Source organism: Phodopus roborovskii, unplaced genomic scaffold (assembly GCF_943737965.1).
Source record: "Phodopus roborovskii unplaced genomic scaffold, PHOROB, whole genome shotgun sequence".
In the NCBI taxonomy this organism is placed as follows: domain Eukaryota; kingdom Metazoa; phylum Chordata; class Mammalia; order Rodentia; family Cricetidae; genus Phodopus; species Phodopus roborovskii.
Genome location: NW_026126546.1, coordinates 10,009,331 through 10,037,247, shown reverse-complemented (window position 1 = coordinate 10,037,247; position 27,917 = coordinate 10,009,331). Strand labels below are relative to the sequence as shown.

The following is a 27,917-nucleotide window of genomic DNA, read 5'->3' as shown; positions in this document are numbered from 1 at the left end:
CCCATCCCATGAGTGGCTAGCTTCTACTGCCCCTCCCACCTTAGGTAGCTGCAGCTGGGGACACCAGTGGAGCGGTGTCCCCTCCTACTCCGTGGCCACGGGCCTTTCCCGGACCCTCCCACCCTAGTTCCCCAGAGTACCTCCTAGAAAAGCAAGGCCCACTGTGTGAAACCTGCGAGGCTGTTTCGTTTGTGTGATGGTCTTCTCCCCCTCCCTCACCCCAGGTGAAAGTGATGCGGAGCCTAGACCATCCTAATGTGCTCAAGTTCATTGGTGTTTTGTACAAGGACAAGAAGCTGAATCTGCTGACAGAGTACATTGAGGGGGGCACACTGAAGGACTTTCTACGAAACGTGGTGAGCACATGATCCCATAGTCACGAAGAGCCTTGGTGGGTTATCAGAGGAACACCTGTGCCCATTACCCTGGAACCTTGAGGTCAGAGGGACCTTGCTTTGCCCTCAAAGGAGTATACTGGGAGGGACTGGAAGGTTTCTATGGCACACATGCTGACCTCTGGAGTCCAGACCATGAGCTGGAGAGGACACCTCTTATGGACATTCTCCTACCCTGCAGGACCCGTTCCCCTGGCAACAGAAGGTCAGGTTTGCCAAAGGCATCTCCTCTGGAATGGTGAGTCCTACCAAAATCCTTGCACATGGATGGGTAGAGTGAGGTGCAGAGATTGTAGACTGCTCTGGAAGCCAGATACCCATCATGTTGGCTGGAACATTCAAGCAGCTGTTTATTGAGTTTCTTTCAATGCCAAGAAAATTTTGGCCAGCTACTACCTTTCAGCCAGCAATCTTATTCTCAAGGGAGTCCAAATCTCTTTAACAGCAAACATGACATGTACAAGGCAAACCATAGCACAAGGTACCCTGAACCTTGCTGTCAAAGAGGTGTTGGGTGCTGAGGGCCCTTGAATAAGCACAGTCCCTCACTGCCTAGAAGAGGAGGAGAAGGAGAAGGAAGAAACAAGTTCTAGATGAATTCTGAAGAGTGAGTCAGAAGTAGATTGAAGTCACTATTGACCAAGCGGCATCAAGTTTTAGTAACGACAGCAGCAAAGACCTGGGAAGAGAGACTAGGCTGAGTGGAGTGTATTATGGGAATGAGTCTAGTATCCTCACAACTGATAAGTGCTAATGAAATGAATGCTTTCACCCGGGAATGTGTCATTCCTCCGATAACTTTGTTTCCAGTTGAGAAGTGAGGTAGAAAGGGTCGGAGCTGGGTCCTGAGCTTGTCAGTGTGGCCCTCTACACCTGAGATCTTAGTGTTGCTCCTCACACGGGGGCTCACACAGTGAGTCTGGAACAATAGTCTGGAGGCTGAAGGCAGGTAAGGAGCTGTGTGTGTCAGGCTAAGGATTCTGTACTTTATAGGTCATCAGGGAGACAAGGGGGCTGTGCTCAGAGCTGGGCTTTGGCCAAGGTGTGAGGGTGGAGTTGAGGAAGCCTTAGGCACAGAGAATTGGTTGGAGGCCACTGAGACGTTTCAGGTTTGTGTAATTAAGGGACTAGCAGGCGGGGTGGAGTCAGAATGTAGAGACTGGGTGGCAGTTGGAATGGTTGTAAGGATTGACAGTCGGGTAGACTCATGGCCCCTGGAATGGTGATGCCACTCACAAACAGTCATGGTCAGGGGCAGGTATGGGATAGCTGGAGTTGTTGCCTGTGGAGGTTGAGCGTCAGCAGAACTTCCCATCATCTCTTGGGCAGGAGTTTGGGGATAGTCACCTAGTTATCTGAAGAGAAAGGGCAGCTAGAGCTGTAGGACAAGAGAGGTATACAGACAGCGGTTTGGTCAGCACATTGAAAGATGACTTTGTGCTGGGCAGTTGTGACACTAACCTTTAATCCCAGCACTCGGGAGGCAGAGACAGGCAAATCTCTGTGTTCAAAGCCAGCCTGGTCTACAGAGTTATTTCTAGGACAGCCAGAGCTACACAGAGAAACCCTGTCTTGAAAAAACCCTTTAAAAAAAAAAAATTACTTTGAAAGGGCTGACCCTGAGGAGGCTGGGCGGGAAACTCAAACACACAAGGGGTCTCAGGGGAACATGGAGAGGTATAGACAGCCTTTGAGGAGGGGGTTGGCAGGCAGCCAGGCCATGTGTTACAGCTATAGGAAGAGCTCTGTGGGCTGAGCACAGGGGGGTAGGGAAGGGAACAGGGTCACCTTCCATCCACATTGATGGGAGAAAGGAAAAGGCTTCTAAGAGTGACAGGGGAGTGTCTAGCAAAACTAGTTTAGAAACATTTGGGCAGGAAGAGGGAGGGGCTAACGTACAGACAGAAGAAAGATGGAGTCTCAGGGGAGGTGAGTCAGGAGGTCATTTCTTCCCCGTCACAGACAGGAAAGACCCAAAGTGGCTGAAGCCAGACACTGGAGGAGGAAGGAGCATTGGATCTGAGGGTGCTCACTTTAGATTGCCTCAGTCTAAGTAAAAAGGATGGGGGGCTCAGAGGCCAGTAGAGCTGGAGGCTGTGGGGGAAACCTGGGCAGGAGCTGGTAGCTTTCTGCTGGTGCTGGGACTCAAGCGTGGCTTGGGGTTGGGGGAGGGGGAGCTGGACAGACATGGCCTGGGAGAGCAGGGTCTGTCTGTCTGACTCACGGCCCACGGTCCCTGCTTCTGTTGCAGGCATACTTGCACTCGATGTGCATCATCCACCGGGACCTGAACTCTCACAACTGTCTCATCAAGTTGGTAGGTCCCACTGCTGGCCATTCCTCTGGCTTTAGACCAGACACACCTAAGGACTTCTAATTCAGGTTCTCTGCTACCTCCAGTACCTTTTGCCCACCCTCGTCTTCTGGAAGCTCCCAGACTCTGTGCACACATGCAGGAACAATTTCACCCCCTCTCCCCAGAAGCAATCCTTGAAATCATTTTATTAGAAAAGATTAGCTTGCTTGTCTGGCAGGCAGAAGGCCCTGGACTCAATCCCTTATACTAATTTAGTAAGTGTGTCAGGGGTCTGGCTGGGGATGGGGGCAGAATCCCTTGTCTCTATGTATGTAGCCCATTGCCCAGTGTTGCCTTGTAACAGGCCCCTAAAACAGTTGCTGATCCCATTTTACAACATTGACCCCTGCAATACCCCGAGGCCACGGTAGTCAGTTTGAGGCCAGCATTCCTCCTGTGGCACTTGTTCTAATGTGTCTCCTGCTGACGTCCCTATGAGCCAGCATAAAATAATCCTAATCCTTTGCCCATGACTGCTCCCCAGCTCCCCCAGTCCTTTGTCTGACCTTTTCTCTTAACCTATCTGGCATCCATAAGTCCTTTTTAAGAACAAGACAAAGGGCTGAAGACAAACAAGAAATCCTGACCCGCCTGAATTATACTCTAATGGCTTCCAGGGTGGCCTTTTTTTTGGGGGGGGGGTCCTTCCTCTTCAGCTTGAACTCTGCTGTGGGCAGATACCAGACCGGCAGAAAAACACCCAAAAGGCCCAGCCACTGCCGCTCTGTAGAGCTTTCTGTTGTGGCCCTCCTTTGCTATAACTTCGCTCTTGTTTGTCAGTGGCCTTTCTTGCCTACGCCCACACCCCAGGGACAGGCCAGAGAATGTCCTCCCAGGTCCTGACCTTGCCCTTGTCCTGTCAGGACAAGACTGTGGTGGTAGCAGACTTTGGGCTATCGCGCCTTATAGTGGAAGAGAGGAAAAGGCCCCCAGTAGAGAAGGCCACCACCAAGAAGCGCAGCTTACGAAAGAGTGACAGAAAGAAGCGTTACACTGTGGTGGGAAACCCCTACTGGATGGCCCCTGAGATGCTGAACGGTGAGTCCTGAACCCCTGGAGGGGAAAGAGCCAGAGACAACACAGGAGCTGTATCTGAAGTTGAGTGCCATAAGCTGAGGAACTCTGTCGTAAAGACAGACACTCAGAGATAGGGGGTGGATGGTCTTTTAGCCTTGGCCAAAGCAGGCCCCCTAAATTCCTTCCTTCCAAACTTCGCTGTGGCAGCATGCCATCCTGGGCATCAGGTGAGGTCTGACTAGCTTTTGTCTCCGAAATGTAGCTAAGGGCTCAAGCCATTGGGTGCTCTAGCTGTAGCTTCCCCTCTCCAGATCAAGGGCGGAAGTGTGGTGCCCCCTGGTGGATACTGGCCTGCATTCCCGAAAAGCAGCGAGTTGCCAGGCTTCCAAAATGGTTGGAAACAGCCCAACCCTTCCTTCAGTGGCTTCTTTGTGAGCCTACAGCTGGCTTATGGACAGAGCTCGGATTAGCCTGAACCTGGGTGCAGTCCTTTATGTCATACAGTTGCATCCTGAGTAATGTATGTTACAAGCTCCAAGGCAGGCTACCCGGGACTGAGAAGATGACTTCCAAGTGATGCCCATCTTGGGATGCCCTAGTTCTTGGGTGTGGCTTGGCTTGACCCAGTGCAGAATGGGTAAAAGATTTGACCTTAAACCTGCTTTCCTCTCTTCTCTAAGGCAAGAGCTACGATGAGACTGTGGATGTCTTCTCTTTTGGTATCGTTCTCTGCGAGGTAAGCTCTGGTTCAGAGGCCCTAGTAGCCCTGCCTGCCTCAGATCTGGGCTTCTCTCCTAGAAGTAAATAGATTGTCATAAATCAGTAGTTAGGCTACAGCATAGCACAGCATCTTTCAATGCCAGCTAATAATGAAAGTTTTTTACAAAATTGCTTCCTTTGGTAGATAGCAATAGAATAGCTGTCATCTACAGAAAATTAAGCCAAGCTGGGCATTGGTGGCGCACGCCTTTAGTCCCTGCACTCGGGAGGCAGAGGCAGGCGGATCTCTGTGAGTCTGAGGTCAGCCTGGTCTACAGAGTGAGTGCCAGGCAGGCTCAAAAACAATACAGAGAAATCCTGTCTTGGGGGAAAAAAAAAATAAGCTGATGGTAAAGGGCTTCAGACATTAATCAAACCCAGCCCCTTAGCTAGTAGAGGACATACATGGCCACAAAGGGACATGGGCAGGGTGGGAGAGGTCTAGATTAGCCAGATGAAGAGCGACGGGGGCACGAGGCTGCCCTCTAGTGCAGGTTTTTGCTACTCCTGCTTCTCTGTCTATGAGCGAACCCCTTTCTCCTGCCATGTGTCTGTAGCCTCTGGACCCTCCTGACCAGCTGTCTTCTTGCCTGCAGATCATAGGGCAGGTGTATGCTGATCCCGATTGCCTGCCCCGCACACTGGACTTTGGCCTCAATGTCAAGCTTTTCTGGGAGAAGTTTGTCCCAACAGACTGCCCCCCAGCCTTCTTCCCCCTGGCTGCTATCTGCTGCAAACTAGAGCCTGAGAGCAGGTTGGTGCTTCACCTTTCCTCCCATCTCACAGCCCTAAGGCCCTAAGATGCTTGCTTTAGATCTGGACAAGTAGTGGCAGAAACCTTGAGCTCGAGAGCAAGCTGCTAACCACCGAAGCCCCCTGACAGCTCTGACATGCCACGCCAGGGGAAAGGGGGAGGGACAGCATAGTAGCAAGTGGGCTGGACAAGATGGAGTCAGACATCAGAAGCAGTTTTTTATGAAGAAGATCTGGGCTAGGCGTGTGTTTGTCTGGAAGGAGTGGGGCCCTGGGTTTAGTTCTCAGCCCTGGGGCTAGAAGACAAAAGGAAGCCACAGGGACTGAGGGGCAGAAAGGGCTTGCCTGCCATGTGCCAGGTCCTGGGTTGCACCCTTAGCAAACACATAGGAACAGATGCTCCACTCACCCACACACCTTCCAAAGACATAAAAATAATTAATTTTACATCATGTGACTTATCTCAAAAAGTTGCTTTTAATTGTTTAAAAAAAAAAAAAAAAGGTCAGTTAGTACTGTGCTTAGCCGAAATGCATGGACCCTTAGGTATGAGCCCTAGCAATTTGTAAAGCTGGTCATGGTGGTGAGCACCTCTGATGCCAGGACTTGGGAGTTGGTAGGAGGGGAACCAGAAGTTCAAGGCCAGCTAGGTCTGGTGGAGTACACCACCTTCAATCAATCTCAGCACTCAGGAGGCAGAGGCGGGCGGATCTCTGTGAGTAAGGCCAGCCTGGTCCATAGCAAGTTCCAGGACAGCCAGAGCTATCTAGTGAGATCCTATCTAAAGGGGGAGGGGGAGGGCTATCACTCAGTGTACAGCATTTGCCTAGAATGTCCAGGGCTCTGGGTTCTATCTCCAGTACCACATAGGCAGGTGCACATCCCCAACACATGAAGAGGAGGTACCTAGGGAAGGACCATGGGGCCTGTACAAAAAGCCTCTAGCTGTGAATAACAACAGACTTAGAAGCTGTCTTAGTTACTTTTCTATTGCCATGACAAAACGGTGACCAAGGCAACCTATAAAGGCAAGCATTTAGTTGGGGCTGCTGATGGGTTCAGAGGTGAGCTCATTGTCATCACGGAAGAGAGTGTGGCAGCAGGCAGCTGTGGCACTGGAGCACTATCTGGTCTACAAGCGGGGTCTGGCACACATGCCCCAACAAGGACACGTCCTAACCCTTCTAAAACTGCTCCATCAAACATTAGCCTGTGTGAACCATCCTCAACCTGACCACCCCAGGAGCCAAGGGTTTGGCTTGGTGACAGAGCTCTTGCCTGACACAGGACAGGGCCCAGGGCCTCCCAACCCTGTCACATGTTCTTGGGGTGGGGGGACTCACAATCTTTCTGTTGTTTTTGCAGATTTGTGTTTGAGACAGTGTCTCAAGTAGCCCAGGCTGATTCAGATTAGATATATAATTGAAGATGACCTTGAACTTCTGACCCTCTTGCTTCTACCTCCTACATGCTAGGACAGTAGGTGTGCACTGCCATGCCCAGTTAATATGCTGAGAATTGAACTCAGAGCTTTATAGATGGTAGGCAAGCACTCTACCAACTGGGCCACATCACTAGCACCCAGATTAAAAAGCCCCATCTTACCTTTGACTGTTAAGACATAAAGGGCAGCCGGGCAGTGGTGGCGCACACCTTTAGTCCCAGGACTCTGGAGGCAGAGGCGGGTGGATCTCTGTGAGTACAAGGCCAGCCTGGCCTACACAGTGAGTTTCAGGACAGGCTCCAAAGCCATGCAGAGACGAAAGGGCTCCTTTTCTCTGTGGATGTTGTTGCTTTAAGCCAGGACCTCCCTTCTCACAGTGTTACCTTTGGTATTTACAGCAGAGGCTGAAGGGTGTGCCTGAGGTCACAGAAGCAGGAGATAGCTGAGACCCAGCCCTGTGTCCTGCCTTGCATGCTCATGTTCTCCATCTCTCTTCCGTACCCCTTCTTGTAGACCGGCATTCTCAAAGCTGGAGGACTCCTTTGAGGCACTGTCTCTGTACTTGGGAGAGCTGGCCATCCCACTGCCAGCAGAGCTGGAAGAGCTGGACCACACTGTGAGCCTGGAGTACGGCCTGACCCGGGACTCACCACCCTAGCCCTGGTCTATCCCCCTGCAGGGGGACATTCCACAGCCAGCATTGCCCCCTCTGCGCCCTGTCCTTGCTATGAGCAGGACTAGCTAGGCTTCCTGTGAATTGACGGCTTGCTTAGAAGCAGAATAAGCCATCCCTACTACCTCCCCAGGAGGCATGTGGGTGCAGGGGAACAGTCCTCCACAGGTGCTGGGGCCTGGTTACTGTCTGTAAATCCAACACTCACCTGAAAGCTGTGAAGAAGATAAAAAGAGCCTGGATTCTAGACCAGGGGTCTGTTTCTAGGGACTACTTGGGACCTTTGTGGCAGTGAGATTCTGGGAGGCTGTGGCTTTACACTAATCAACATGGCCTGGGCCTGCTGGGCAGGATGACAGAATGAACTGGCCTGAGGGCTCTGGAGACTCTGGCCCAGCAAGGTGCAGGACTTCACACGGTAGTGTGAGTGACAGAACTGGTGATTTCTCCTCCCACTCCAGGCCCTGCCCTCTGGAGCAGGTTTTGAAGAGTCTCTTAGTATGTGGTGAAACCCACAGAATCCAGAAAAAGGACTGGTTTCTGCTCACCAGCCCAGGGACCACATCGGTGTGGGAGTTTCCACTTCAACATCCTGTCTCAACAAGCAGTCACTCACAAAAGCACCAAAGAAGCTGGGGCTGGAAGGAAGAGGCCCCGCCCTTTAAAGAGCCCCATACCCTAGCTGGTGGCTCAGTCAGAAGTTCAAGACATGGTTGGATGCTAGGATGGGTCCTGGAGGCCAGTGTGGCCTGTCTCGGACTTTGGGTCTGAGCAGGGAAAGGGGAGTTCCATAAATGTCTTGGCATCCTTGTGGCAGCTACGACACATCTTTGGCATGTCTGTCCAGGCAGCAACTTAGGACAGGAATTGGTGGCTGTTGAGTCCCAAAGCTGAGAGACAAAGAGCGCTGAGCCGGGCCCTCTTGACTCTACCTCCCTTGTTGCTGGCCCAGCTCTTAACTTCCTGAGCCACACTCCAGGGCCATGGGCATTGAAACCCTCGGGGCACCTTCCATCCCTGGCTACCAGGTGTCCAGGGACTCTCCAGCTCATGAGGCTTGCATCTCCTAAGTGCGAGCTCACACCGTACTTAACAAATTGGGAACGGGTTTGGTTGGTAAATACAAAGTGTGGTGGGTTGTACTGGTGGGGGGGTGTCAGGAGAGTGGTTGCTGTTATTAGCTTTTATCGGGTGATATGTGAAATACTGTACATAAACAAGATGTAATTGTGGGGTGGGAAGCCATCTTTGGCCACTTTACTTGCTGTGTAGACTGTACTTGTGTGTGAAGTTTGCAGACTTGCTGTAGGGGAACCCTGAACTCCCAGCATGGTTCAGCATCCTGTGACTGGTTATACTTGAGCAAGAGTGGGAGTGGTGGGCCTGAGCTGGGCCATGAAGCAGACTAAATAAATTAAGCAGTTAACATAGTGATGACCCTGAGAGTGGAAAAGTAACTTAGGGCCTGACTTAAATAAACTTGGAGGACTTGGAGAGACTAAGCAGCTAAAAGCAATTACTGCTCTTACAGAGGACCAAGGTTTGGTTACCAATGCCCATGTGATAGCTCACAACCAGGTCCAGGGGCACTCAGCACCTTTCCTCAAATGTGTGCGCTCCTGTACACATGTAGTACACATAAGCACTCTCAGGCACACACACTGACATCAGTTTTGTTTAAATTTTTTAAAAGAAACATGGTCGTCTGCCCACCTTCAGGCCCAAGCCACTAAGTCCTCACATCAGGGAATGCTCAGCCTCAAGTCTAATCCCCGCCCCGATTCAGTAAAACTTCGGAGGTCATGCACATCCATACGAGGGAATCTAGTCCCTAGTAAACAACTCATGATCTGAGGTTTGCACTGCTGGAAAAACAAAAGCCACTTAGAGCATTGTCTGAGCATGAACAAATTCACCCAGGCTGATACACCAAGAATTTAACCTGATGCTGGCTGAGGTCCACTGCTAAAACTTGAAGAAACAGGCCCCACACTACTCACCCCAGTAGCTTCCCTCCTAACCCTAGGAACCACCAGCAAGAACCATCCTCAGTGTGATGGCTCAGTGGTTAAGAGCACTGGCTGGTCATCTAGAGGTCCTGAGTTCGGTTCCCAGCAGCCATGTGGTGGCTCACGACCATCTACAACAGGGTATGCGCTCTTCTGGTGTGCCGGCATATGTGCCAAACACTCATACATAAAATCAAAACCGCCATCCTCAGTCCCAGACAGCCCATCTAGCTGTTTGTCCTTCGGCTGCTATGAAACTGCCACTGGCCCCTTTGTTTCTAGTCCACAACAAAGGCTGCTGGGAGGGTTCGTCCTAATTCCTCTACCCTGGAAAAAACACTACGGGGGAGAAAACTTTAAAGATAACTTCTCGTGGCTTCAGATATTCATGGTGACCTTGACTGGGGGGAGGGTGCTGCAATGTGTAGCAGTTTGGTGGGCTATTACTACCTCCCTGTGGCTGGGCGACGGTGATGGAGAAGGCAAAGGTACCGGGGGGAGCATTCCCAGCACCACAAAAATGTGGCAAGTAGAGTTGTGTTTTGTGTTTATAGAAGTCAAATGCAGAGCAATTCCCCACAGTTCATACACAGTGTCAGAATGAGGTATATAAAACAGACAAACAGAAATACTTTCATAGAAAAGTAGGAAGTAGTACTGGTCTTTTTCCCATAGTCTATTCCACTATGGGAACCCTGAGGTCTAGGCCCCTTCAACAGATGGCTCCGGAGAGCAGCCTGGTGAAGGGAGTGGACCCCACCCACCCCTCTCCCGAGTTGGACAGTAGTGGGGCTCCTGGCTGGGGAACACAGCCAAGGCCAGGAAGAGGGACACTCCTGGCCATCCAGAAGTTGCTTTGATCTTGGGCAGGACCCTTTTCCCTCTCTGCAGACCCAGTCTGAAAGACCTGAAAACCCTTAAGGTCCTTCCCAGTGCTTGGGCGATTGTTTTGTACAGGCTGCAATCCTAGCCCCAAGGGAAGGCACTGGCCTACAGGCCATCCCGCTGCCTGCGAGCTAAGGTATACTGCCAAGGCTTACTCTAGGTTTGCCAGATGCCAACACGTGTAATTCCCATGGGTTAGCAGGCTATTCTCTTAACAGCACAAAACGGAGACGTTCTGTCCACCCCTGAAGAGAGGCAGTCTGGACGCCCACAGCTGAGGCTGAAGGTGGAAGTGGGGCCCTTCTGTGGCTTCCTAAGCGGAATGTTTAGTGCGATTCTTCCCTTCATTTCCTTACAAAACAGGAAGAGTCCCTTGGGCCCAGGCCCGGCCCACAGTTGTCAAGGCACGTCACTGCCAGCAAGCTGCAGCACACCCAACAGCCCTCATCTAGAACCCATTTGCAGCCCAAAATTCTGACTGTTGTACAAATTCATTTCTGGTTCTCAGAAGTGAGAAGGGACCTTCCATCCAAAATACTGTGTGTGTGTGTGTGTGTGTGTGTGTGTGTGTGTGTGTGTGTGTGTGTGTGTGTATTTTAATGCTGCCTCATGCATGACCTGTTTGACCTTCACTATGGATAACAGTAGACGCCATCTAGTTCCTGGGGGACAAGTGGAAAGGCAGAGGCTGAACCCACAAGTGGACAGCGGAGAGAAGCTTTGGCAAGCTCCCTGTCTTTCCCTGGCTCAGGCAGTGTGGAAGCCCTTATTTGCCACAGCACCACTGTAGTTACTGTGCCAGTCCCTATCCACAGGCAAACTCTGCTCCAAGGGATAGAAAAGGAGCATCGAAGGACCCTACCCAGCCTCCTCACGCTCACCTATGATGCTACCTGCTTCTGCTGTGTCATGAGGAGTCACATCGCCCCCTCAAAAGAAAAATGGGATAGGGTTTTAACCACAACACAAAATGCAGCTCCTCCCAGCTGCAGGTGGGTAGCCTGCCCTGTACCAGTATCTGCATGATGGGCACCTGCCCACTGCAGGGGCTCAGGCCCCAGGGGTGCCAGCCTGGCCCACAAGGAGGGTGCTGCCCTCCTGAGGGTCAGCAGGAGTCTGGTTGCTGTGTACAATGACAGTCTTCTCGTCCATGATCTCACAGGCAGGGTTGGTGAAGGCAGACAGGGGCAGGGTGATTCGCTGCATCTCCCTCTCACAGGCTTTCTGTTCCTGCTGCTCTTTCAGGTCTTTCCCCCTGTCAGGAGAAGAGAACACTCAGGCTGTACTTCTACCATGGCTTTGCTCAATCAACTCCCCAAAGCCTGAGCAGGAGTTCACCCTGGTGACGGTGAATCACCTGACCAAGCCAGGACTAACACCAGCCCAAGCCCAAGCCATTGGCGAGCCATCCCCCAGGCTGCCTTAAAACCCCACAAGCTGCTGCCAGCTCTTGTCTCTCTGCTCCTTTACCGTAAGGCGGAGGTGGCTGCTGCATGAGACTCAATGGGGACAGTGTAGAAGAAACTTAAAGGAAGGCTGGCCTTTGTTTTCAACCCAGGGGTCCCAGAGACCCGAAGAAGTACCCTAGCTTCCCAATAGAATTGTCCCGAAAACGGACCAGACCATCCTGTTACAAGACTGCCTCCTTCCGGCTGGTGAGATGGCTCAGCAAGCCAGATGACCTGAGTTCAAAATAGAACCCATCTGACCTCTACACCAGCAGTAGCGGGCATGTACCCTCTCTACCATAAATCAAGTTTTTGTTTGTTTTAAAGACTGCCTTCTTGTCCTATAGGCTTGGAAAGTGAGAGCTCAGGCTGAAACTGGATCATTCGCAACCCATTCAGAGGCAAAATGACTCAGGGCTGTATAGAACAAGGGAAACCAATGAAAATGGCTATTAAACTTCTCAGATTTGTCAATGCCTTACTTTGGGTTCTCCTGATACTCAGTGACCATCTGAGCCACAGTGCTGCTCTGCTTATGTACACTACTGACTCTGCCCGGATAGGTGTAGGTATGTATGTAGCAGGGGTATGTGTGTATGTGTGTATGTATATATGTATGAATCATCTCACTTCATTCTCCATTCAGCCTGAAGACTTAATTCTTGGTCATTTTATCTTAAAAAAATTTTTTTTCCTCTGTGGCTTTGAAGGCTGTCCTGGAACTAGCTCTTGTAGACCAGGCTGGTCTCAAACTCACAGAGATCCACCTACCTCTGCCTCCCGAGTGCTGGGATTAAAGGCTTGCACCACCACTGCCCGGCTCTTGATCATTTTATAAACAAAGAAATGGCCTAGAGCATTTAAGGGATGCTCCAAGGATGCAGGATAGGCTCCAACAAGTTTATTGTGTTCTGGCTGCTGTTATGAGAAGTTGTGACCCAGAGTCAGCCCCAGGCAGGCATAGTGGTACAGGGGATTAATTCAAACTTGGGTCTTTGTTTTTTGTTTTTGATTTTTGATTTTTTGAAGACAGTGTTTCTCTGTGTAGCCTTGGCTATCCTAGAACTAGCTCTGCAAACCAGGCTGGCCTCAAACTCACAGAGCTCCACCTGCCTCTACTGGGACTAAAGGCGAGCAGTACCACCACTATCTGGCTTCAAACTTAGGTCTTCTAACTGCACATGTAGGATGCTTCCCACAGAACCCAGCCCCCTAATGTCCAATAGACTGCATGCCAGAACCAGTACAGAACCCAGGGCAGACCCTTTAAAGCCAACAACTTGGGCTCAGCTGCCAGGGAAACCTTGTCAGAAGGAGACATGAACTAAGTTGGTGAAAAAACAACAGAGGGCTCTGGAGTTGAGGACAGATGGATGCAGTGGAGGAGGGCGTGGTCAAGGGAAACTTGGCCACAAATCTCAAAGAACCCAAGAGTGAGATGACCTCCTTCCCAGGGACTGCAGAAGTGGGAGGATGAGGAAGCAGTACTGGGCCAGTGAAGGACTTCAATGGGCCCTGACTGCAGCATGGTGTGGGGAATGTGAAGGAGAGGTGGACCACAAGAGCAACAAGGGCAAGTCATCCAAGCCAGTCATCAAAGACCGCTACATCTCTAAGATGGTCCTGCCCATTGTGTGCTGTGGAACCCATTCATCACAAGCCAGCAGAGTAGGGGCCTCTTCCTTCCAAGAGAACCTGCTCCCTGCTCCCTGCCCTGCCCAGGCCTGCCCTCCAACTGAAACAAAACACAGATCTCAGGACATATATATCTATGACCAGCTGCATTCTGCACCCATCATGTGATGTCCAGTGATAAAAGCTAGAGAACAGGGTATTGGAGGACACATGCACAGGAGCCTCGGGCCTCTCTCAATTAGCCAATCATCCTCACTGTGTATCCCAGCTCCAGCTCAGCCTATTTGTTTAACACTTGGCAAAACAGTTCTCTGTGCCTTGGTTTCTTCTTCTGCCTCAAAGATTATGTGAAATAACTTTGACACTAGTGCAGCTCTGTTGTGTGGACTCCTAGGTTATGTATGACTCACAGGGCAATGTTGCCTTCATCTCCCTTCAAAGACCTCTCCTATTACCTAGCCAAGGCAAGAACTCTTCATCTGACTTAGTAATACCCTCCTCTCTGGGCTTTAATTTCACTGTCTTAAAATAAGGAGCTGGGACATGATAATCTCCAGAGCCCTGGATGTTCTGATAAAAGTCCCCCACCTGAGATATGATCCCAAATTTAAGGTCACAGGTGGTCCGTGAGCTCATCCTCCTATGGTACCTGGGGGACAGGGACAACCAAGTTTCTCAACATGTAAGCCCAGGCCTAGCCCATTCTTTGATTAGCATCTGTACTGAGTATCAATTCCCACAGCAGAAAACCTCCCAGAGCACCCACAGGCAAAAACAGGTATACAGTTCATGGAGAGAGGGCCCTCTAGAATAACCATTCCCTCCCTCACATCCTGAGTCATCCATCAGCTGTGGCCGGCTGCCCCTCAGAAGAAAACACCCATCTGAATAATAAAAAGCCATTTTCTTCAAGACTGCTCACACAGAAACATTTGGAAGGCCTGGTGTAATTTTAGTAAGGGATCCTCCTCCCCAAGCTAGCAGTGATTTACAAAAATGAAATGTTAAAATTACTTTTGCCAGAGGCTAGAATTCCAAGTCTACAAGAAGGCTGGAGGAAGAAATCAAGCCAGGAACCTGTGACTTCCAGAACACCTAACCAAGGTACCAAGAGTGTCCTATCACCCAGGAAGAGAAGCACAACCCCGCCTTGGACAGGTGCCACACACACAAGCATCGCCCATTTCCTACATGAAGAAGCCTTGCTTTCCGTCACCCTCCTTTATGAAGCGTGTGTCTGTAGCCTTCTGAGCGGCTGATAACAGTTAGGCCTCATCACACACGTCTACGGGGGTAAAATCAATTTCTGTTAATGGGGATAGTGGGTCTGGAAGAGCAACCAAGGTTAAAGGCAGCAGACACAGTGACTAGCCTGGATTGGCCCCACCCATTTAGGAGCCTGGAAGAATGCCTGGCCCCACGTGCCTGCTGCCTGGGAATCCTGGAGATGAATTTGCTGATGCTTCCAGGCCTGCTAAACTGACCATTGGGCGGCCCAGCACCCTCTCACTGCCGTGGGGGCGGGAGACCGTCTGGCTGTGGTTGGGCAGCCAAGATAGAACAAAGGCTTATTCACCGACTGAGCTTCTCTCCCAAGGGGGTGAAATGGTGTCGACTTACCGGTTCCCTCCCTTTTTATCAGAGAATAAGAGCTAAGACAGCTCTCAGCAGGGACAGGGAGCTGCCTGGGCCAACTGCCTGGCTGCGACTCCAGGCCCGGCTGAATTGAGTTCCCTCCCTTCTGCCCCCACCTTTAGCTCTTCCTCCCAGAAGGAACTGGTGCTTGCCCACCCTTCCCAGCTCTGGGAAGCTCCTTCCATCAGCCAAGCCCTGTCTGTGGCCTTGCCTGAGTTCAAGACTTGTAGGAATTACCCTGACTGCTCTGGGGCCATATATGAAAGCTGGGCTGGCCAGAGAGAAGCCTGCCTCTGGCTTCCTACCCCAAGGTTATGGAAACAAGGGCGACCTCTTCAAAGCAGTGCAGGTTTCTTCAATGATTACTCTGAGCTGCTGCTGTTTTCCAAATCAGAAGCCATGCTGTGCCACCCTGCACACCGGAAGCTGGGCAAGTTTCCCGTGGTGGCCAGCGTACAGGCACACAACTTGTACACTCAAAGCTCACTGACTCCATCCTCATGAGACCTATGTCCTATTACCTATTACCATCTCAGACCTGAAAAGGCCGAGAAGGGGCCGAGAGGGAGAGAAGTGTTAAGCCAAAGTAGAGCTAGGATTTAAACCAAGCAATAGTGTCCTCTAACTAAACATCAGTGCTGAGGGCGGGGGTCATCATAGCTCACTCCCTACCTGGTGAGTAAACAGGCACAGCAAAGGTAAATAACGTGCCTGTGTACGGCATCCACAAGAGGAAGGTATTCCAGAACAAGATCTCCTTTCTTTTGCTCTCTAAACTGTCATTCTTTGAGAAGTTTCCCTTTTTCCTACTGCCCTGGGTAAATTTAGATGGGGCTACTGGGCTTTGATGGATTTTCTGGAGATAACTGACAGCCTTTAGATGTATCTTCCTGTGCAGCCAGACATGGTGGCTCATGCTTCATACCTGTAATCCCAGCACTCAGGGAAGCTGAGACATACAGACCAAGAATTCCTGGCCATGGCTGGAGATTGGCTCAGCAGTAAAGAGCATGAGTTGCTCTTTCAGAGGACCCAGGTTTGATTCCCAGTAACCACATGGCTGCTCACACCCCTCTGGTATGCACATGGTACAGACATACATGCAGGTAAAACATCCATCCACACATATAAAAAAAGGAGAGAGAGAGAGAAAGAGAGAGAGAGAGGAGTCCTTAGCCAGCCTGGGTTACAGAGTGAAACCCTATCTCAAAACAAGAGCCAGCCAGAACTCAGGAGGCAGAAGCGGGTGGATCTCTGTGAGTTTGAGGCCAGCCTGATCTACAGAGTGAGTTCCATTACAGCCAGGGCTACACAGAGAAACCCTGTCTTGAAAAACAAACAAAAAAGAAGAAATGTGCACACACACAACAACATAAAGTCTGGCCCCCTAGGACATGGTACTTTAACTCTTCTAGGCCTCGGCTCCTCATTAGGAAGAGCCTTGGGCAAGATCAGGGACAGGGGTACAGCAGGGCCTGACTTACCAAGAGGATATGAAACAAGAAGCTGCTATTGTGATTTGTATCTGATTACTGTTCTGCTGCTTACATACAACATTTAACAATACCTTTGGGTGGCTGAATGTATGGGGAGAAATATCCCCATTTAACAGGCAAGATACCCACCAAGCAAAGGCCACCTGAAGTGGCATTCACGTTCCTGCTGTAGCCCTGACATCTATCCGCTTACTGGGGGGAAGATGAGGCTAGAAGCTTGTTTCTCCCCTGCATGTGGTTTCCTGTTGAACAGGTTGTTCTCAGAGCTTGTTTGCTAAGGAAAGGGGTGGTCTGAGGTTAGTGACAGTCTGGTGACTTAGTGCCTTCCCCTGAGTTTACAGGAAAGTAATCTCAAGGTCACATGTCAGTCCCATGACTGACTAAAAGAGTAAGATGACGAAAAGAGAAAAGACCTAGTTTCTACACTGGACACCAGCTGAGCTTGGAATTAAAAGCAGTTACTTCAAGCACCTGAAAGGTCTGGAAACTGACACGGATTGGATAGCAGCCAAATGCTGCCCCAGGCTGAGGACAAGGGGAGTATTTCAGGGCTCAGTTCAGCATGGTGTGGGTCAATGGCTTGTTAGGGCAGAGCAACTACTCTGTCCCTTCATTTTTCAAGTGAGCAAGCAGGTGCCCCTGGACTTCCAGGTGGACCACAACCTCAGTCTGGGAGTCAGGATGCTCTCTTGGGCCAATGGTTCCTGACTTTGAACCTCTCTGCTCTCTGACCCATGGACAATCAGAGAAACAAGTAAAACCATCTGTTCATGCAAATGGGAGAGCTGGGATTTAAACCAATACAGTCAACAGTGTAAGGATTGAGGCATTACACTGGCCTGCCCCTGTCACCTGGCAGAATGCACTCAGTACTCTGGTCATCCCAGGGTTCCATGAATACTAGTCTGCAGGCAGGTGTAAAGGACCCTTTAAAGGTCAGACCCCGCCAGTTATGCTCTCTTTTGCTCTCTCTCTCTCCTGCTTTCGGTTGGTCACCAGCTACCCCCTCCTTTTCTCTTCCCCTCTCTCTCCCCCTCTCCTCTTCTGTTCCCGGTGCCTCTATGTCTCTTCCCTTCTCCCTCACTCCCCTTCCTAAATAAACTCAGCATTTAAGCTCTATCTGCCTGGCGTGTTGTTCCCTTCCCCCTCGGTCACCCTCACCTGCTATGCTCTCCCACATTGTCCCTTACCTTAGGACCCTCACCACTACCCCCTTCTCCAGCTTTTATTCTTATAACTGTACCTAAGGAACAACAAACAGTGTCCTTTCCAGAAGCATCAGAGCTGCACAGTCATCATCCCTACCTCCTCACCTACGAGTAAACGGAGGCCCAGAAAAGGTAAATAACAAGTACCCACGTTTTATAGACAAGCACAACAGGACTATCTGTGAACCATTCACTGTGCCATGCACAGAGCGAAGCTGTCACACACCTTTGCCCCCACAAGAATGCTCTGGACTAACAAAAGCGACCTACACAGTCACACACCTGGCAGTCTGTTTGTTCTACCCTATTCTGGATGTATAACCTCAGGCAAGGCACCTATTCTTTCTTGCCTCATTTCCTCTCTGAGAGCTGGGAAGAAGAACAGCATTTATCTCTTAAGAGTGGCTGTGAGCATAACCTCAGCCTTCAGCAGGAGGAAGCGGGAGGGTTACAAGTACAAGGGGCCAGGCTTGGTGTCTTTAAGGCCAGCACTCTGGAGGGAGCGGCAGGCACTCCTCGGTGAGTTCAAGACTGATCTACCTAGAGAGAGAGATCCATGCCAGCCAGAGTTAAATAGGGAGACCCTGTCTCCAAAAACAAAGTAAGAACAAAAAGCCACCTCTATCTCCTCTTCCACCACCAACAATAAGTTCAAGATCATTTTTTTTAATTTTTTTTTTTTTTTTTTTTTTTGTCATGTAGTAAATTCAAGGCCATCCTGACCTACATGAGACCCTGTCTCAAAACAAAAACATGAAGCTGGGACCTGCCAAGCCTTTAAAGCAGCAGCAACAGTTGACACCTGCTGCTGATGTGGTGATTATCCAACACTTCCCCTTTCAATCTGTAATTTGGCTGAGTCCAGTACCTCTAAGAACACACTGGGTTTATAAAAAGATGGCTGGGAGACACTTCATTGTGGCTCAGATAGTAGTTCTCACTGCTGGACAATGTAGCTCCCTTTTCAGGAAGCTTCCTTTATAGGAAGGCTTCTTGGGCCAGAGAAATACAGCTGATCCTTGGGGCTGGAAGTCAAATACCCTGTTTTTGTCTAACAGCCGGTTCTGACAACCGGCTGTTTGACTCTTAGAACCACACATCACCGATTATGAGAGACCTGCCCCATGTGGCTTCTCAGGAGACCTTTCAAAATAAGCACCCCACCTCCTGTGGTCCAGCTACAAGTTTGTCCCTGCTTCCCAAGCCTCTTGTACTTTCCTATGTGGTAAGGAGTAGCAAATGGATTTCTTTTGTAATCTTTTTCTTTTTTCTTTTCTTTCTTTCTTTTTTTTTTTTTTTTTTTTTTTTTCTCTTCCTACCCTAAAAGGCATCCCACTGAGGAATTTAAGCCTCAACTGAGACTGCAAGACCAGGGCCTAGGAATCTTTTCCAGTAGCAGAATGTTTTGTTTTGACACATGGTCTCACTCTGTCACCCAGATCCACCTACAAATACGGACAATTCACCTCCTGCCTGCTGAGCTTAAAGACCATGTCTTAGGGCTGGAGAGATGGCTCAGCAGTTAAGAGCACTGGCTGTTCTTCCAGAGGACCAGGGGTTCAATTCCCAACACCCAATGGGGAGCTCACTGTGTGTAACTCCAGATCCAGGGAATTCAAATACACTTCTGGCCTCCCTAAGCACCAAGTACTCATGGGGTATACAGACATACATTACTTGCAAGACAAAACAAAACAAAACAAACTCAAGCAAGGAAGATAAAAATAACTCTTGGTCAGGAAGCTGCACTCAGAAGGCAGAGGCAGGCAGATGGATCTCTGTGAGTTTGAGGCCAGCCTGATCTACAGAGTGAGTTCCAGGACAGCCAGGGCTACACAGAGAAACCCTGTTTGGGTTTCTCCTCTTCTTGAGACAAGGCCGTACAGTCTTCAAACTTGTAAACCCCCTGCCTCAGACCTCTGAGTTCTGGGATTACAGCAGGTATACACTATCACACCCAGCACAGTAGCAGAATTTTAAAATTTAACAAAATGAATCTGGCCTCCTTCAGAAAATGGTGACACCTGCTCATAACTCCCACTACTCAAGAGGTGGAGGCAAGAGGATTATGAGTTTGAGACTACTCCTTCAAGGCCAGTCTGGGCTAGGGATGGGGGGGGGGAACCTTGGAGGAGGGGGTGGTATCAGTATCCAAGTGTTTGCTCTGGCTGGTAGCAACCAAAAGCAAATCTCAACTCTAGCTGGTTTTTCTTCCTTCAGATCTTACTTCCTTTTGAAAGACGGCAATAAGTTGATCTGATATGGTGTCTGTTCCTTAGCCCTATTCCAAGAAAGCCAGGAAGAGACACTACTCACCTCTTGTAAGTGTAGCCCAAGATGATGCCAATTCCAATGGCAATGATGATCACCATCATAGTAATGCCCAGCACATAGCCTACGGGGGACAGGACACAAAGTCCTATTAGCCACACCCCAATCAGCAAATGACATCATCTAATGAATTCCAACAAAGGCAGCAGTGGTGCAGCCATACCCAGAGTTCCCAGGTCCTTTTTCTCCTTGGAGTTCATCCTCACACGCTGACTGATTCCAATCACTGGCTGCACCTCTGCTGCGTCACCCCTTGCTGGAAGGACGTTAGCAGGAGGGAACACCTGAGCCTCTGTGTCACCTGGTGCCTCGGACTTCTCTTCGAGCTCTGTTGTAGAAGCTGAAGGTGCTTGGGAAGTGGTCTCTGGAGGTGAGGTGAGAAATAGCTCGCATCAAAGATTGCCTTGAGTGCATTCTACAGCTAAACCTGTGTTGGGGGCATTAGGGGAGTGGGTCCACCTTAAAATGCTCCGCTAGACTGAAATCAATCTCTGTCCCAGGCCAGGAATGGTGGTGAACACCTGAATTAGCTCACTCAGGAGGCAGAGGCAGGAGAATCTTTGTGAGTCCCATTCCAGCCAGGACTGCCCAGTGAGACCATGCCTCAAAAACAAAATGGAGAAGACAACTCCCCTGCCTGCCCCAGAGGCAAGATCAGGCTTGAATGTGATGAGATGTGATGATACGGGGCAAATGTGAGGAAAGTGTCTTAAGGAACAGCCTCTTTCCTGCTTTCCACTCGTTTTTTCAAGTCCTTAATACTTCCCAACACCCAGCGGGGCTTGCCAGAGGGATTCTCCAGAGGATGCCCCATCTTCAGTAGACAGTCCACACTGAGCACAAGATTTTGTGGCAATCCCAGTGTTAAGTGCTTGACCCTGATCATTTCATTTAATCGTAGACAACTCTCTTAGTTTTCTGAAGCCTAAGAGTTTTGAATACAAATCCGTACACCCCCATGGCCTCTGGCAGGTCTCAGAACTTCTGGGTGACTCAGTTCCCTCACACAGCGTCTTCCCAGGATTGTAAGCCTGGTGCCTAGCCGGTGGGGCGCTTCGCTGAAGAAGCAAGCAGCCTCCCATCCTTGTTTACAAGCACTCGCGGAGGATGAGCTCACTCCGAATGCCGCGGCAGCCAATGGGCTTTGGGCTCCGCGGCCTGGAGATAGCTCCGACCAATCGGGCGGCGCGGGGGTGGGACGGGGCGGGGCGGGCGTCGAGCGGCCGCACGTGCGCGGCGGGTGTAACCGCCCTGCTTAGCGCTGGGGGCTGGCGTCGCCTCCCCGGGGTCCAGGGCGGGTACCTGGACAGCGCACGTCCTCGCAAAGCCGCTTCTCAGGGACGCCCGTCTCGCTGCTGATGTAGCACCAGGGCCCGCGCGGGTCCTGGTCCGGGTTCCGGCAGTAGTTGTGGTTGCCGGGGCCTGGGGCGGAGAAGAGCTGTCAAGGACCGCACCCGCCGCGCTCCATCCCCGCCCGCCTCCCCGGCGGACACTCACTGGGCTCGATGGGCGACTCGCGGTCGCCTTGCGCGGCCAACCAGTTGAGGCAGCGGAGACCCGGCGCGGGCGAGGGCTGGTCATCCCGGTACAGGTGGCCGTTGTCCCAGAAGCAGCCTGTGAGGAGGAGGAGGAACCCGCCCGGGACCCTGAGTGTGGCTCTCTGGCCTCAGAGTGAAAGTGGAGAGCGCGTGTCATGCCCCTAGCAGCGTCTGGTCCACAGACCACACTCAGATTTAGCTTTCTTTCTTTCTTTCTTTCTTTCTTTCTTTCTTTCTTTCAAGCCTGCACAAGTGCAAGGGGTTGTTCCTCTTGGACTTGAGAGCACTATGGAGGTGCAGGAGGCCTGCCTAAGGTCAATCTGTGGAGATGGCGAGTTTGGTTCTGGGCAGTCAGGCCTGGAAGTCATCCCAATGTTGAGAAGTCAGTGTTATATAAACTGATGTTCCCTTCTCCACGGATGCGGCCACCTTCTGCTAGTTTAACAGATACCACCAGCTCCCAATTCCACAAAAGCCTTTGATTTAGTGAAGCAAAAGAGTCGAGACTCCAGCTGACGGAATCTGCCACATCTCTTCAGCTCCCGCTCCCCTCAGCAGCAGAGAGCCACGGGAGGAAGCTGGAGAAGGGAGGTCTGTGTGCCCGCCACACCAAGCAAAAGGACTTTAAAAGGGCAGGACTCTGGGGAGGAGAGGCGAAGAACTCCCGAGCTCCATCCACTCATGTACAAGGAAAGGGAAAGAGAAAGTGACTACTTGTCTTTGTTCTTAATGGCAAAGATGGAGCTGCAAGCCTCTGGCAAAGAGGAGAGAGAGAGGGAAGAAAGCTTTCGTAGGATAACAAGAAAACAACCAAAAGCTTCCTTCCCTGCCTGCCTGGTTGTGTTTGGGAAATCAGGGGCTCTACCCGTTCTGCTTCATTAAGTTGTTGCAGAAAGAAAAGCAATTGTAATCTCACCTCCAGATCCATAGGCTCCTGCCAGAAGCATGTTGCTGAGAAGAAATGTATGTACCCAAGCCAACAGCATCCTCGCCTCTTCCGGCTTGCAGGTGACTGAACCGCCAGTGTCGAAATGGGGTCTCCTTGGCAGCAGTTTTGTCTCCTAGTTGCCAGCCTTGCAGTGAGACCGGCCCTTGTTATGCTCTTCTGGTAAACAGCCTCTCTTTAGACCCGGGAGCTTCCCAGCTAGCTTGCTGCAGCCGAGGTGTTTTTCAGCTGAAAGGCGCCCCCTGGGTCCTAAGCCGCCTAGACCATACCAGATCACTAACCCTGAGCCAAGAGAGGAACCCAGCCAAACCGAGAATGGCAGAAAGGTTCAGGCTTTGCTTAGCAGCAGATCCGTTTGAGACCTGCACGACTGCATCCCCAGAGCTTTTCTTCTTTTTCCATCTGTGAGTACAGAGTCATTGTGCCAGAAGGCATCGTGGAGTGGGGTGGATTAGGAGTGCTAAGGCATAGCACAGTAATAAGAGATGATACTGACTACAAAAGCACCAGGCATTTAAGACCACATAGGAGCACAAATAATAGCTGGCTGGAAGCAACTCTATACCAGGGTCAGGTCAGGCACATTCCTTTACTCACATCTGAGGTTTAGGATGGCAGAAAGGGTATCTTTAGTTGAAAATACATGTTATGAAAACATTGGGTTTGCTAGCTGTATTGTAAAGTTTGCCATATCTACCAAGCCCTGAAGTAGAATGTCTCCACCACCACCACCCCAGTCTGTGGGAAATCCAGTTGCAGTAACTTACACCTAGCATTAAACCACATCCATGTAACTTGGGGCTCGTGGAGTTAGGAGAAGGGCCCTCTTTCTAGCTGGCTGAGTTGAAGGTCCCAAGCAGCCTCAGTAAACTGAGAGATAGAGCAGAGTGATTTGCCAAGACTACCTTGTGACTCAGGCAAATCCCAGAATAGAAATGGGAGACTCTGTTTTGATCTCACCACAATAATGTAGGGAGGGGAAAATAACACTGCTAAACGAGCTTTATAGGCTTTATCATAGTAGAAAGCTGATGCGATTTTTCTTAGAAGTTACTGGACTGTGACGTATCTTAAAAAGGTTTATTTTTATTTGTGTGTCTGTGTCTGCACTCAGAGGCCACAGGAAAGCTCCAGGTCCTCTAGAACAGAGATTACACGCAGTTGTGAGCCATGGAATGTGGCTGATATGGGCACTGGAAACTCAACTCAGGTCCTCTGGAAGAACAAGTACTCCTGACCTCTGAACCATCTCTCCAACTCACCAGAGGTGCTTTTAAAAAACATGTCAGGGCTGAGAGATTACTCAGTAGTTAGGACCACTTTTTCTTGCAAAAGGCCCAAGTTTAGTTACCAGCATTTAGCTCAAAACCAACTATATCCAGTTCCAGAGGATTCAGTGCCCTCTTCTGACTTCCATAGGTACCAGACATTCACCTGGTACACATCATATATGCTGGCAAAACACTCGTACAAATAAATGCTCCCAAAAGAATTTGCATGTGTGTGGGGGCAGGGTATGTGAGTATGTGGCATGTGCCCATGTGTGTAAGTATGGAAGCCAGAGCAGGATGTCCAGTGTCTCACTGCCCTGAAACAGGGTTTCTTACTGAACCAAAGTGGGACATTTAAGCGAGGCTGGCTGGCAAGTGATCACCTGGCAACACACCCCAGTTCTATGCATCCTGCTGTCTATCTATGCTCTCCAGTGCTGGGTTATAAGGCACACACAGCCATGCCTAGCTTTTAATATGCATGATGAGGATTTCAACTCAGATGCAGAGACTTGTCCTCTGAACATCTCAGGTGAGAGTGTGTCTGATCTCTAACACAACACAAACTAGGTAGGGAGTAAGCCTGTGATTCCAGCTTTGGAAGTGGAGGCAATTCAAGGTCACCCTTGGGTGTGTATAAGGAGTTTGAGGCCAGCCTAGGTAACATGTGATCCTGACTTAAAAAAAAAAAAAAAGTTCTGTAAACAAATACCTACTAGATGCTGGGTGGTGGCAGTGCACACCTTTAATCCCAGAGACAGGAGGATCTCTCTGAGTTGGAGGTCATCTACAGAGTAAATTCCAGGACAGTCAGGGCTACACAGAGAAGCCCTGTCTTTAAAAAAAAAAAAAAAAGAAAGAAAGAAAGAAAGAAAAGGAAGGAAGGAAAGAAGGGAAAGGAAACTGCTAGATACTAGGTGGTATTTCTAGATACTGGGACTTCTTTGTGTGAACAAAATATTTGAAATCTGTACCGTCATTAAGTTTAAATTCTAGTTGGAAGAGACCTATTTGAAAGGTCAGGATTATTACAGAAAAGAAAGTGATTCAAAGTGAGAGACAGATTAATGGAGCGTGTTTCACCAATGTACTTTCACAAGCTGGATGGTGGCATGTGCCCACCTTTGATCCTAGAACTCAGGAGGCAGAGACAGACCAATCTCTGTTGAGTTCGAGGCCAGCCCGGTCTGCAGAGCAAATTCCAGGACAGCTAGAACTGTTTGTTACACAGAGAAACCCTGTCTCAGAAAAAAAAAAAAAAAGAAAAAAGAAAAAAAATACACACATACACACACACAAGCTTGGTACTGTAGTTCATACCTGTACCTCAGAGGCTTAGGACTGTGAGGTAAGAGCACTACTTACCATTTTAGTTGGTAGCATGAACCTGGGGGAGTGGGGCCTAAAAACAAAGCAAACTAAAGTCTCATGCAGTAGCCAGATTTACTCATGATACCAGAAAATATATACTCTAAGGGTTAAGAAGAGTCACCCAAGTAAAACTGTATAATCAAAGAACAAGCCACACATGGCAATAAAAAAACAAAAACCCGTTTTCTCATAGAGCATCAGCAGCTGGAGTAAACTCATTTCTAGCTCCTACACCTGGGAGAGGCACAAAAACATTTCAAGAACAATTCTGTGTTTTAAAGAAAATGAAGTCACAGGACTCTTGTTTTCTCACAAGCTCAGAATTGTCACACAGCTCCATTCTTGGTCTGACAGAGGATCATGAGTTTGAAACCAACCTGGGCTACATATCAAGTTCTAGGTCAATCCAGTTTAGTGACAGTTTATCTTAAAAATACAGATGTGTCTGGGTGTGGTAGCGCATGCCTTTAATCCCAGCATTCAGAAGGCAGAGGCAAGCTGATCTCTATGAGTTCAAGACCAGCCTGGTATACAGGTCAAATTCCAGAACAGCCAAAGATACACAGAGAAACTGTGTCTCAAAAATAAAAAAAATAAAAATGAGTTGCATATAGAGACCAGAGGCATTTGACAGCATGCTTGGCAAAAGTATGGTTTTTAATCTCAGAGTAGCAAAGGTTCTTCGAGGTTGCTCCCTTAGCATCTAATCTAATGTTCTTCCTCTGACCCTCAGTATGTACTTCTGCTGGACTGTTTTTTTTTTTTTTTCCTGAAACCATTATAGATACAGGCTGGTACAGGCCAGTCAGCACCTACATCTTTTTCAGAGTTTCTGTCTACCATGCTCATGTGTAGATGCCAGTATTTCACCATCAGAGAGCCCAGGAGGTCTGTCACCCTCTTCGGCCTTCCATAGGCACCAGGACTCACATGCTCCTTAGACACACACATACCATAATTGAACATGAATATTAAAACCACACAATAGGACTGGAGAGATGGCTCAGATGTTAGGGGCACCGGCTGCTCTTCCAGATGTTCTGAGTTCAATTCCCAGCAACCACATGGTGGCTCATAACCATCTGTAATGAGATCTGGTGCCCTCTTCTGGCCTGCAGAGATACATGCATACACAATAAATAAAATTTTTATTAAACAACAATGTGGGACCAGGCATGTAACTCTGTGACAGAGTGATTACCTAGCCTGCATAGGGCCCTGACTGAGTTCCATCCCTAAGACTGAAAACAAAACAAAACAAACAAAACTATATATTAAGCATACATAAGATGGAAGTTCATATTTTCAAAAAAATAGCCTTCGGGTTTGTATATTTTGACTAAAATACTATTTTCTTAGCAGGCATCATAAAACCATTGCCTATAATTTGTTTTGTTTTCTGAAACAGGATTTTTCTGTGTAGCCCTGGCTGCCCTGGAACTCACTCTGTAGGCCAGGCTGGCTTTGAACTGAGAGAACTTGCTTCTTTCTGCCTCCCAAAGGAGTACACCACTGTGCCTGGTATCACCAATACATTTTGCATATTCCAAAATATTTCTATCACAATCTCAAGAGCTACTTTGATAGCACACCATGTGGATGGACTAGCTGGAGTCATCCTATTACATCTCACTCTAAAGAGTTTTACTGACACCTTGACCTGCTTTTGCTGATTTAAAAAAAAAAAAAAAAACCAGTAAAACTGAAGCTAAAAAGCGTTTATGCCTTTGTTATTGCAGCTCGACTAGTATATCTGTAATCAAAATGAACTGGCAGTGACTGTTGGGAAGTGCTCTGGAGGCTACTTCTTGACATTATAACATGGTTTTGTCTCTGGGTTGGCACTCATTTAATACAAAACCAGGGGTCTATTCTTGGAAGTGTTTGATAAAATGTACTGTATTGTCTTCAGGGGACAATCTAAAACATTTGACTAGTATGATATAATATTATGGCAGTAATATTTTCTGAAGGAATTGGAAATCTGGAATAACAGGACATAAAATAGTCTTAATGCACCACCACATGAAGAAAAATTCAAATGTGCATGATGAGAAAAAGATCAAAACATCAATAATGACAGATGTATCTGTGAACTGAGCCTGATTTCCTTAAGCTAGTTATCAAACCTATTAGAATGTTCGTTTAAAAGACTGAGAAACCCTTTACATCCTTATTTACTTATAGACAGGGTCTCAGACTGACCTTAAACAACTGATCCTCCTGTTTCTACCTCTCAGCTACTAGATACACACACCTAGCTACAAATCTTTTATTATTGGGGAAATAAATCCAAATCATGCTAATTAGTAAGGGGAGAAAAAAAAAATGACTAAGCTGAAAAAAATTGTAGCCCCTCATATGTTTTCTAGACAGTGCTGCTTTTAAGACACAGCACTGAGTACATTCTTACAAAGTGCATCAGTTAGGGAGGACAGCATTTTGGGGTATGTGTTTGAGACAAGATCCTGTCTTGAGAAACAAAACAAAACAAAAAACAAAAAAAAGTAAAAAAAAAAAAAAAAAAAAAAAGGGGGGGGAGCAAGAAAGTAAGGAGGGAAGAAAGGAAGAAAAATCACATAGCTTTCCCATTTATGAAAACAGACTCTTCAGGATCATAGGGACAAGATCAGAGAATGTAAACTTAGCTGTTCAACATGAGATAGTTGGTAAGCATAGACTGTAGATACTTAGAGTTTATTTGAGACAAGGTTTCTCTGTGTGGCTTTGGACCTCTTTCCTGATGA

General features: G+C 49.0%; 2 protein-coding genes across 4 annotated transcripts in view; one reads left to right on the top strand and one right to left on the bottom strand.

The window, feature by feature from the left end:
- Positions 1-8,827, top strand: part of Limk2 (LIM domain kinase 2) — a 63,148-nt gene extending 54,321 nt beyond the window's left edge. For 2 of the 3 annotated variants that reach the window (XM_051200376.1, XM_051200377.1), the window contains 7 exons: positions 225-356; positions 577-633; positions 2,647-2,712; positions 3,615-3,789; positions 4,449-4,504; positions 5,124-5,281; positions 7,238-8,827. In XM_051200376.1, the coding sequence (XP_051056333.1) occupies positions 225-356; positions 577-633; positions 2,647-2,712; positions 3,615-3,789; positions 4,449-4,504; positions 5,124-5,281; positions 7,238-7,382 (789 nt within the window). In that variant the 3' untranslated portion in view covers positions 7,383-8,827. Of the gene's footprint in view, positions 1-224; positions 357-467; positions 634-2,646; positions 2,713-3,614; positions 3,790-4,448; positions 4,505-5,123; positions 5,282-7,237 lie in introns of those variants that run through there. The other variant, XR_007835517.1, reaches the window with a different exon arrangement.
- A 1,114-nt stretch (positions 8,828-9,941) lies between these two features.
- Pik3ip1 (phosphoinositide-3-kinase interacting protein 1) lies at positions 9,942-22,661 on the bottom strand. The gene is made up of 6 exons (XM_051200362.1): positions 22,499-22,661; positions 21,542-21,658; positions 21,347-21,466; positions 20,208-20,408; positions 20,030-20,108; positions 9,942-11,546 (listed from the first exon to the last, which is right to left on the bottom strand). Exons 1-6 carry the CDS (start codon positions 22,566-22,568, stop codon positions 11,342-11,344), a joined length of 792 nt encoding a protein of 263 aa, XP_051056319.1. The 5' UTR covers positions 22,569-22,661; the 3' UTR covers positions 9,942-11,341.
- Positions 22,662-27,917: the final 5,256 nt, after the last annotated feature.

Coding starts and splice junctions, on each gene's coding strand:
- Pik3ip1 (XM_051200362.1), bottom strand. CDS start 22,568: ATGCTGTTGGCTTGGGTACATACATTTCTTCTCAGCAACATGCTTCTG. Junction 20,409..21,346: donor CGAGGACGTGCGCTGTCCAG/GTACCCGCCCTG, acceptor CCTCACCTCCAG/AGACCACTTCCCAAGCACCT. Junction 11,547..20,029: donor TTGGGCTACACTTACAAGAG/GTGAGTAGTGTC, acceptor TTCTCCTGACAG/GGGGAAAGACCTGAAAGAGC.